The 11,991-nt window shown below is 41.8% G+C and overlaps 1 protein-coding gene across 4 annotated transcripts in view; it reads left to right on the forward strand.

Annotated features, from left to right (window-relative positions):
* The window catches only part of ppp1r13ba (protein phosphatase 1, regulatory subunit 13Ba), a 98,195-nt gene that overhangs the window by 24,689 nt on the left and 61,515 nt on the right, over positions 1-11,991 (forward strand). For 3 of the 4 annotated variants that reach the window (XM_017685634.2, XM_017685631.2, XM_017685633.2), the window contains exons 3-4: positions 848-967; positions 7,278-7,345. In XM_017685634.2, the coding sequence (XP_017541123.1) occupies positions 848-967; positions 7,278-7,345 (188 nt within the window). Of the gene's footprint in view, positions 1-847; positions 968-5,506; positions 5,737-7,277; positions 7,346-11,991 lie in introns of those variants that run through there. The other variant, XM_017685636.2, reaches the window with a different exon arrangement.

Raw genomic sequence — 11,991 nt, forward strand, 5'->3', positions numbered from 1 at the left:
GTGTCAGGAAACCAGCTGGAGTGATTATAGATGCAAATAAGTCCATTTGTCTCTAAATTATCGATGTTCATCTTAAATCTCTCTTCGCATTTTTATTAGCGACAAGCTGGGCGAGATTGTAACAGGGCAGTAAATGTTGCTGACCCCTGCCTTATACCTACACTTACGGGCCATTAGACACACTCTAAAGGCACAAATTATAGACTGTAGCTTGTCTATTGCCCCCAACCCCATTATTCAGTGAAATGGGACCACATCAGGACCACCACTGACCAAATATGATCCTTTAGGCCTTCATTAATGGTCAGTTTCTGACAACAGAGCCAAACTTGCACTTATGAGGTGGATGTTTCTCATGAAATGGCCTGTGAGTGTAGCTACTACAGATGCACCGATATGAGAAATGTGGGGCGTTGATTTATGATATTTTTCATGTTCATATTTAGGACTGAATTACAATTGAATCCACATGTTTTAGCATTACAGGGAAGTAAATATAATAAATATACAAATAAAATGAATAAAATACAAATAATTTAGCCCAGTAAACAGCCATCATCTTAACATTCTGCTCTTTTGGTAGACAATAGAAACATCAACAGAAATATTTTTTGTTTGTAATATTTCACATGCAATAGTGAAATATTAGTGATTTGAAATATATCACATGCAACAGTCTCTCTGATGCCAAACATTTTAAGTAAATATCTGCCAGTACCCATATGATTCCCAAATCACTGCGCACCCTCGCAAGTTGAAGGCTGTTGTACAGGAAAAACCGGCAGCTAAGTTTGAAAAGAAGTTTCTTTCTGTTCGAGGCTGAAAATGTGAATCCTCTTCCTCGCAGAGAGAGCAATCCCTTTAGATCATCCCATGCTGGAGCACCTGCAAAAATGGGGTCAGAGGAGGCAGGAGGTGAAGTTTTACCTGCGGCGTGAGGATCCACCTGCCAAGGCGAGTGAGAAGGGTGAGTAACGAACAGGGCCACCAGAGTCACCTTCAAAACATTCTCACATGCTTTAGATTCAACATTACAGCCAGAGTTGGAGTAGAAGGGGGGGCAGTTTAATATGAGACTTCCTAATCCAAGGGTTATGAATATTCAGGCACCTTCACAGCCCTGAACTACACTGTCTAGACGATGTTGCTAAGTAGTAGAATGTATTTTGACCCACACAGAGCCACATAAAACCAATTAAAAAGTATGGACTGTAGAATAAGACAGCCACATATATCATCATGCACAATGCCAAGCATCAATTAGAGGACAGTAAAGCCCACCACTGTTCGATCCACTGTTATGATCTCTGGAGTTTGGAACCTACATTGAAAACCTTTGTGATGATACCTGACTGAACATACTTGGGAGGTGTTAGACTGATGAAACTCCACCTTCAGCTGAGCACCTTTTAGGATGTGCTGGAGTGATTAGGCTCAGCTTAAGTCAGATTATTGAACCTTTATTGAAGCTCTATTAAAAATCTTTGGGATACGTTTACTCTGTTGTTGAACATCTTTGGCAAGAGTTGGAACGATAAAGGTACCTTTTGGGATAACACAGATGAAGCTCCACTGAACACTTTTGGGATGATTTAAAAGTGGAGAAGCTCCATTGAACATCTTTGGGCTGAGTTGAAGTGATGAAGCCCCACTGAATGCCTTTGGGATGTGTCAAACTCCAGCTGAACACTTCCAAGAGTAGTTGGTATGATTTAAGCTCCATTGAACGTCGTTGGGGTAAGTTAGACTGATGATGCTGTATTAAAAATCTTTGGGGCATGTTCACTCTGTTGTTGAATGTCTCTGGCAAGAGCTGGAGCGATAAAGGTACTGTTTGGGAAAAGACGAAGATCCACTGAGCACTATTGTGGAGATTTAGAGTGGGGAAGCTCTATTGAACGTCTTTGGGTCGAGTTAAAGTGATGAAGCTCCATGAAACACTTTTGGGATGTGTCAAACTCCAGATGAACACTTCTGGGATTATTTGGTGTGATTAAGATCCAGTGAACATCTCTGGGATTAGTTGGTGTGATTAAGCTCCACTGAAGGTCTTTGGCATTAGTTGTTGTGATTAAGATCCGCTGAAGATCTCTGGGATTAGTTGGCGTGATTAAGCTCCTCTGAAGATCTCTGGGATTAGTCGGTGTGATTAGGCTCCACTGAAGATCTCTGGCATTAGTTGTTGTGATTAAGCTCCGCTGAACATCTCTGGGATTAGTTAGCGTGATTAAGCTCCACTGAAGATCTCTGGAATTAGTTGGTGTGATTAAGATTCAATGAAGATCTCTGGGATTAGTTGGTGTGATTAAGATCCAATGAAGATCTCTGGGATTTTTTGGCATGATTAAGATCTGCTGAATATCTCTGGGATTAGTTGGTGTAATTAAGATCCGCTGAAGATCTTTGGAATTAGTTGGTGTGTTTAAGATCCGCTGAATATCTCTGGGATTAGTTGGTTTGATTAAGATCCACTTAACATCTCTGGGATTAGTGGGTGTGATTAAGATACCCCAAAGATCTCTGGGATTAGTTGGTGTGAATAAGCTCCAATGAAACCTTTGGGAATGATGAAGCTCCACTGGATGCCTTTGGGATGCATTAGAGTGATGAATTCCATGATGAGTTGTAATGATGAAGCTCCACTGAACTTGTTTGAAACATTGGCATATTGAATCTCCACTGACCAGCTTTTAAGATGAATTAGAGTGAAGCTCTGTTGAACACCCTTAGGGTGTTCTGGGGCAATAAAGCTCTGCTGAACACCTCTGGGATTTCTTGGAGTGATGGAACTCCACTGAACATCATTCGGATAAGTTGGAGCAATAAAAGTACCTTTTGGGAAGACAGATGAAGCTCCAATGAACACCTTTGGGATTAGATGAAGCGATTAAGCTGTTTTGAGCACCTTTAGGCTGAGTTGGAGTGATGAAGATGAAGCTCAGCTGAACGTCTTTGGGATGATTAGGAATGTTGAAGCTCCATTGAACATCTTTGGTTTGAGGTAAAGTGATGAGGCTTCATTGAACTCCTTTGGGGTGAGTTGGAGTGATGAAGCTTAGCTGAACTTCTTTGGGCTGATTAGGAATGTTGAGGCTCCGTTGAACATCTTTGGTTTAAGGTAAAGTGATGAGGCTTCATTGAACTCCTTTGGGGTGAGTTGGAGTCGTGTTTGTGATCCAGAATCATTCAGTATCAGTGCCTGACCTCACTGCTGTCATGGCTGAATGGAATCAGATCCGAGCCGAAACGTTCCAACATCTAGAGGAAACCCTACTCGGAAGAATAGAGGCTGTGATTGGGGGGATAACCCTTGTTAATACTCTTTAGAATTTGGAAGAAATGTTGGATGAGCAGGTGAATGGACACTTCTGGACACAGTGTACCTTCAGCATTCACTGGCTGAACCGTGTCTGTTTTGCTCTGGACAAAAACTTTGATGCTTGCCAGATTCCTTTTCCAGAGCCAGGCCCCTCACTGTTCAGATTCCTGTCCTATCTGAGACAAGCCCTATTTTCCATGACACATATACGTGTGACCAGCAGCTTCTGGCTCAGCAAGGCTGGACCTGTATTACGTAACTAATCGTCTTTGTGGGTAATTGGCCTCCTCACCACTGACCTGTGCTAACCTCTCTACCTCAGACAGACCAAATCAGGCCACTCCCAGGCTAGCAGTGACACTGCTGTGCTGAGAATGGAACACCACCCAAATAATACCTGGTCAGCAGAGATTCTGTGGTCAGAAACGGAGAGGTGATGAATGGGGCAGAGGGGGCCTGATCGAATCTGCAGCAACAGATGGGCAGTAGTATGTTTCTGTCCCTGTTTGGTCGTGTTTCTGATAAAATGACTAATGAATGTATTTATAAGGTAGGTGGAGGTAACAAACTGGCAACCCAACCATTTAAGAATTTAGACAGAACAACATGCATTGTTTACAGGGTCTATTCAGTAATTGCCATATAAATAATTGTAAGCAATGATTTTATTGTCTTTTTTCTAGTTTTTTTATTACATGTAGCTACTAAAGCACAAGTATAAAGTGGCCAGATTGGTGGTTTTTCTTCCTAACTGTTGAGACCTATAGATACCACTTGCAGTCAACTCTGATAATTATGATCATGTGATTATGCAATTATGTTTTCATATTTTAAAAAAGTTGTGTGTATATACAGTCACCGGCCACTTTATTAGGTACTCCTTGCTAGTAAAAGGTCGGGCCCCCTTTTACCTTCAGACCTGCCTTAATTCTTCATGGCACACTTTCCACAAGGTGTTGGAAACGTTCCTCAGAGATTTTGGTTGGTTATTTGAGTTCCTGCTGCCTTTCTATCATCTGGAACCAGTCTGTCCATTCTCCTCTGACCTCTCACATCAACACGGCATTTTCGTCCACACAACTGACCGCTCACTGGATATTTCCTCTTTTTCGGACCGTTCTCTGTGAACCCTAGAGATGGTTGTGTGTGAAAATCCCAGCAGATCAGCAGTTTCTGAAATACTCAGACCAGCCCGTCTGGCACCAACAACCACGCCACGTTCAAAGCCCCTTAAATCCCCTTTCTTCCCCGTTCTGATGCTCGGTCTGTACTTCAGCAAGTCGTCTTGACCACCTCTACACGCCTAAATGCAGTGAGCTGCGGCCGTGTGATTGGCTGATCAGCTATTTGTATTAACAAGCAGTTGTACCTAATAAAGTGGCTGGTGAGTTTATATAGGAACAAAACCTTTCGTCTTTATTTTTGTTATTTTTCAGGTTTTGGCATATTTTGAAAATGCCTGTTGTCCTGTTGTTGGGGGGGGGGGGGGGGTCTGGCTCCATTGACTTACATTAAAAGTAAAGTAGGCTTTTTTCCTTCTCCTGTAAAGTTACTATTTTGGAGAGGTTTTGTTCCTGTGTGTGTGTGTGTGTGTGTGTGTGTGTATTTAAATTAGTATTTGTTTTAATAAAAGCACTTGTAAATAAATATTTACTGCAGCCTGTTTTGGAAGGGCTGCGGAGTGAACAGTACAATAGTTATATCTACACCAGGCTCTACTGTTTAATGGAAAATTGAGGGTTTTTTCATGATGGAGCCAAGCCTCTGGTTTTAAGGCTGTCTGGACTCTACAGGGGGCAAATAGCCTGCAAGACCGCCTGTTGATAAGCATGGAGCCGGGAAGAACAGCATAGTGCATCTGCTCAGAGAGAGGGGAAATGAGTAGTGATAGTGAAGAGAGTTCAGCTGGTGTTGTGACTTTCCCTTAATTGCTTAAAAGCGTTTTTACACTTGAGGTGTTGAGCAGCGGCTGAAATGCGCAGCTGAAATGCGCAGCCGGTGCTGTTTTCTCCCACTCCAACACGCCGCCCACACTGACTCTCACAGCGGCAGGTATTTCCAAAGCCTCCCGCAGGATTACACACAGTGATGCAACTCTGGATTTAGGGAATTAAACCCAGGACTATTTATAGATCGCCCGGGCGGGATGGGTGCGTAGCAAAGTTTGTTCACAAAAGAGAAATAGCTGGAGGTCTGTAATCACTCACTCGCTGAAAAACAGGCTTGTGTTTTGGGGCCAGTCACATGTTCAGGTGCAGAGTGGCTGCTAATGAGGCCCAATGCTGACCAGCACCGGACTACAGTAGATCAGGCAAACACATCAAACGGGATCACAGTCCAGACTCGTTCTGTGGTCACTGCTGTGGTGATTGATTGCCGGTACAGGCTGAAGGCTTGAATTGTCTTAAGAGGAAAAGGTAGGATTTTTTTTATTTATTTAGTGTTGTGTGATGTCACATCTATCAAGCAAACAAGTTTAAACCCTTTAAACTCTTTTGAACTCTAGACGGAATAGTTCATAATAATTGCTGGATAATTCATAGTAGTAGTTGAATAATTTGTAGTAGATACTGAAAAATGCATAATAGATATTGAATAACTTAAAATGGATACTGAATAACTCACAGTAGATATTGAATAATTCATAGTGGTTACTGAATAATTTATAATGGTTCTGAATAATTTATAGTGGTTACTGAGTAATTCATAGTGGTTACTGAATAATTTTTAGTAGTTACTGAATGATTTATGATGGCTCTGAAAAATTTACAGTAGTTATTGAATAATTCATAGTAGTTACTAAGTAATCCATAGTAGTTAATGAATAATGTATAGTAGTTACTGAATAATTTAAATGGTTCTGAATAATTTATAGTGGTTACTGAATAATTTATAGTAGTTAATGAATAATTTATGATGGCTCTGAATAATTTATGGTAGTTACTGAATAATTCATATAAGTTACTAAATAATTCATAGTAGTTACTGATTAATTAATAGTAGAAACTGAAACATTCAGAAGATAGTGAAAGCCTTATATGTCCATAAATGTTGTTATATGTCCATAAATGTATACTGGTGTAGAAGGTATACTGGTGTAGAAGGTATACTGGTGTGAAAGGTTTACTGGTGTAGAAGGTATACTGGTGTAGAAGGTATACAGGTGTAGAAGGTATACTGGTGTAAAAGGTATACTGGTGTAGAAGGTATACTGGTGTAGAAGGTATACTGATGTAAAAGGTATACTGGTGTAAAAGGTATACTGGTGTAAAAGGTATACTGGTGTAAAAGGTATACTGGTGTAGAAGGTATACTGGTGTAAAAGGTATACTGGTGTAGAAGGTATACTGGTGTAGAAGGTATACTGGTGTAGAAGGTATACTGGTGTAAAAGGTATACTGGTGTAAAAGGTATACTGGTGTAGAAGGTATACTGGTGTAAAAGGTATACTGGTGTAGAAGGTATACTGGTGTAGAAGGTATACTGGTGTAAAAGGTATACTGGTGTAGAAGGTATACTGGTGTAGAAGGTATACTGGTGTAGAAGTGAATAAAACGGTGATATTCCATATTGTCAGTTGTGCCATACCGTAAAGAACAGAAAGCGCTTCAGCTGCAACCTGTCAGCGTGTTTAGTTTCGTCAACAAAGTCTGTGTAAATATGATTTGGTTTACATTGTAGTAGTAATAATGGTAATCATACTAAAGTACATTAGTATAATAATCATTTTATTGTTTGTAGTGTCCCGTGATGTCATGTCGTTACTATCCAGTGGAACATATTGTGAAAAAAAGCTCCGTTTTCATCCCCATTTTAAAGCACAGAAGCCCGTTTTCCTCTCCTGCTGGGAGAGATGTGGTTTTGTAATTCAGGTGAGCTGAGTGGCGTGCTGCTCCTCGCTGACTTCAGAGCGTTCAGAGCGCTGAGACATGATGTTATCTTGTTGTCTGCCCTGCAGGAGGTCAGCCGGCGGACCAGGCCAGCAGGAAGAGCAGAGGGAAGATGGAGCAGGCCTGTGAGAACGGGGTAAGTGTGTGTGCTGAGTTCCGTTTACATTAACATGGAGCTGCTCTGACCTGCTTTCAACATGCAGGGAGGTCTGTTTGGGGAGGCTGTGCTGAGCCTGTAGATGCAAACTGGACAAGTGAGAAAGTTTAACCCCTACAAAGCCCCCAGAGCTACTGCTGTCAGCCTGTTATACCTTTAGTTCACATCACATACTTATCCACATGTGAGTGCAGCAAGCTCAGCCATCAATTTCTGTATATCCACTGATCAGGCGTGACACTCTGACCACCTCCTCGTTTCTACGCTCACTGTCCAGTTTATCAGCTCCACTTACTGTATAGCTGCACTTTGTAGTTCTACAGTTACAGACTGTAGTCCATCTGTTTCTCTGATACTCTGTTACCCTGTTCTTCAGTGGTCAGGACCCCCATGGACCCTCACAGAGCAGGTGCTATTTGGGTGGTGGGTCATTCTCAGCACTGCAGTAACACTGACGTGGTGGTGGTGTGTTAGTGTGTGTTGTGTTGGTCTGAGTGGATCAGACACAGAGGTGGTCAGAATGTCACGCCTGATCGGTGTATAGCATGATCACGATACTTCAAGGCATTTTCTCGATACACAATATGCATCACGATATTTCGTTGAGATTTGATTAGTTGGAACAGACAAAAAATGAACCAAGTGGTCCCACAGTTACATTTAGGGCATTTGGCTGACGCTCTTCTCCAGAGCGACTTACAATTTGATCGTTTTACACAGGCAGGCCAAGGTGGTGTTAGGAGTCTTGCCCAAGGACTCTTATTAGTATAGTGTGGGGTGTTTGCCCAGGAGGGGATTGAACCCCAGTCTACAGTGTAGAAGGCAGAGGTGTTACCCACCACACTAACCAACCAATTACAAAGTACTGTGAATACTGTGGTTGTTATTCAGTGTTTTACATGCTGTGCTGCACCACATCCAATGAAACAGGACTAGTTATGCTCTCTTTGTAATCAGCCATGCAGTTAATCAGTGTTTAGGTACTGGCAACATCTAAGATATGCCCAGAAAAGCATGGTGTGATGTCATTGATCACAATGATGAGAAATATTGGCATGTTGCTCAAGCCTAATTTCGATTGGAGTCGAGAAAGCGATGGATAATGTGGCAAAAATGTAAAGGACGGTCTTTCATGCTGCAACACAAGACTGAAGACATTGTACAATAACTTCAGTAAAATGAAATCATTGATGGTCCCACTTTACATTAAGTACCTCTAATAACTGTGTAGTTACATGTGAACAACAAACACAACAATGTAGCTACTAATGAATCAGTCACTGTTACAGTGCATCACTGCATCGGCCTGTTCTCTCTCATGTAGTTACACAAGGGTAATAACACAAATGTAATTATATTTGTAATCAGACTGGAACAGCAGATGTTCAGGTTTGTTTTTCCAGCGGTAATAATAATAACGTACATTAAGACGTTATTTACACTGTATCTGCCAGCTTTCCTCACATTTAGCTGGTGTTTATGTTGCCAGTGCTGAGACTCTGTAACCAGTTTCAGCTTTAAACCAGTCTGTAATGAGACGGAACAGCAGACGCCCCCTTATATTAACATGTACCTCTAATAACATTAAATGTGTTGCATTAAACCCAAAGCAGCGTCTGTATTACCACTCTTATTACACAGTAACTACATAATAACTACACAGGAGCTGTCTACTTACTTTACAGTGTAACTAACACTACACTAGACAGTTCCTGTGTAGAAGAGACACCTGTGTAATAACAGGCTGTACTTCTGTAATCCACCTGTAATAGCGACTAATTCATTAGTAGTTACATTGTTGTTACATTTGTTGTTCACCCATAACTACGAAGTTATTCGAGACACAATATGAAGTGGGACTCTGAATTTGTCTCGTTTAAAATCAATTTTTAATCTTGATTTTTAATTTGATTTCTTCGTTTTTCTGTTCTATTTAGTCTTTAAATGACCCTGTATTTTCTCATTTGTGGAGCGATTTGAATGACGTGTATGAAAGGTGTCATATAAACAAACCTACCTGCCTTTTTGTGCAGAAACTCTGAATGGTGACTTAGAAATACAGCAAAATCTTCAGTACTTCTTCTGTGTAATTACATAGGCTGGACCTCCGTGATCCATCTGTAGCATTGACTAATTCATTAGTCGTTACGTTGTTGTTGCATCGTTTATTCATGTGTAACTACACAGTCATTAGAAACACTTAATATAAAGTGGGGCCGAATTGATCAATTAAAAATAAAATAAAAACATTATTAGGATAATTAAAACCCTAATTATTAGAATTGAAAATGAGCATGACAAAGTGGCGTCGCTGAGGAAAAGGCTGTAGAAACGCTGCCGGTGTTTAAACTGAGCTGACATCTGCTCAGATGTGAACGTTTTCAGGCCTGGGGTTAAAAGTGTCCAGTGTCGGGGATCTTCTGTTGCTCTCTGTCAACTGGTTCCATTTAAGAGCAGCCGAGTAGCCAAACTCTGCATCTCCATGTTCAGTCTCCTCCTACGGCAGGACCAACTGACCAAAAAGGTCAGATTGTTGTTATTCTGATCTCTCCCAGTGATGCTCGTGTCCAGTCGACTCTCGGGTGGATTTGATCTACTGAGAAATGCTCAGAGAGCTTGTGGAGTCCGAGTGCACGCTGTCAGTGGAACGAAAAGGGGACACACCACCAAATACTAAGAAATTCTGAAATTCCTGTTAAAATGTGGGGGGCTTCAGATATCTTGGGGTCTTGTTCACGAGTCACGGGAAGAGGGATGGTGAGATCGGCCGCAGGCTGGGACAGGCGGCAGCAGTAATGCGGTCACTGTACCGGACTGTAGTGGTGAAGAGGGACCCGAGCCATAAGGCCAAGTTCTCTGTTTACCGGTCGGTCTACATCCTGACCCTCACCTGTGGTCATGAGCTGTGGGTAATGACCGAAAGAACGAGATCGCGAATACAAGCGGTGGAAATGAGCCTCTTGGCAGAGCGGCAGCTACAGTCTATTTGATAGGGTGAGGAGCTCGGCCATCCGGGAGGAGCTCGGAGTAGAGCTGCTACTCCTCCGCATTGAGAGGAGCCAGCTGAGGTGATTCAGGCATCTGATCAGGATGCCCCCTGGACGCCTTCTGGTAGGGGTGTACCAGGTGTGGCCTACCAGGACAAGACCCCGGGGTCGTCCTAGGACCCTCTGGAGGGATTACATCTCCAAGTTGGCCTGGGAGCAGCTTGGGGTCCCTGGGAATGAGCTGGAGGAAGTTGGGGAGGGGCAGCATCGTCTGGGATTCTCTGCTCTCCCGACTGCTACCGCGACCCCATCTGGACTAAGCGGTTAAGGATGATGATGAAGACGATGAAGATGATGATACAATGTCACAGATTCTACTTTTCACTCAGTGTTATGCTGTTGGGATTTGTAGAATGTAAAGCAGTGGTGTAATTTATAGTAGTTACTGATTATTAATAGTAGATATTGACTAATTCAGTTACAGTGATCTCAGACTTCCAGACTTTAAGTGTTTACGCATGTGTGTGTGTGTGTGTGTGTGTGTGTGTGTGTGTGTGTGTGTGTCAGCGTGTGGCTTTAGCGTGTGAATCACTGAATGGACTCTAAACCAGTGAGTCTGTGTTTGTTGCTTGTGTGGGACAGTAGCAGATTAGAGAAGGCTTTAGTGACCGCAGTGATCACTGATTTCTCTCGTGCTCTGGCCGGCCCGACTCTTTACTCTATCCTCTTTACTCTAATGTGCTCTGTAACTGTCTGGCCTTTGTCTCTATGCAGCACGTTTTAATTGCTGCCTCATGTCTTCATCCGTTTAGAAAGCAAGTATGTCAGAAAACGGCTTACTTTAAATCCTTAGACATGGAGAGAATGAATCGCACTGTTATATGAAGCTGGCAGACGAGACCAAATGTTTTGTATAATTGAGCACTGCTATTTCTGATCATGTGATAACGCGTATAACCTGCATCCCAGTTAGTTAAAGGGGAACTCATTTTTCAAACTTTGTGCGTAATTCAGTGAGATGTAAACAGACATTCAGAGTTGTTTGGTGTGAAATGGTTCAGACGTCTTTACAGTGGTGGTGATGGGAACCAGGCGTCGCCATGACTACAACACAGATATAAACACTTTATTTACCATCCAGAACCACCAGAGAACCTACACGAATCTTCTGAGCTTTATATTGAATGTCGATTTTGGTAAAATAGTAGTAAATCTGAAAAGAATACATTTTCTTTGGGGATATTTTTCTGTAGTACAGCCTTTCTTTGTGTATTTTTCTGTCCTGTATAGATTTTACAAATTGCTGTTGTTGTAAGAAAACCTCGTATATCCATCTTTATCGTTTTTCAGGTTTTGACATGTTTTGAAAGTGCATGTGTCCTTTTACATTATGTTTAAGTTTCATAATGAATGGACCAAAAGAAATGGCCCAAAATGACTTGGAGATAAAGTCTGGTTCCATTGACTTACATTAAAAGTAAAGTAGGTTTTTGCCTTTTCCTGTAAAGTTAAAATTAAACTTTAAGCCCAAACCTTTTTAGGTAAATGATAGGAAAAAATGTCTCAAATATCAGGCAGCATATTAATAATCACTTCATGAAATAACCTTCTGTGAGGGAGCTTTTAGAGGTGGACGTC

This window comes from Pygocentrus nattereri, chromosome 10, assembly GCF_015220715.1.
Source record: "Pygocentrus nattereri isolate fPygNat1 chromosome 10, fPygNat1.pri, whole genome shotgun sequence".
NCBI classification, from domain to species: Eukaryota; Metazoa; Chordata; class Actinopteri; order Characiformes; family Serrasalmidae; genus Pygocentrus; species Pygocentrus nattereri.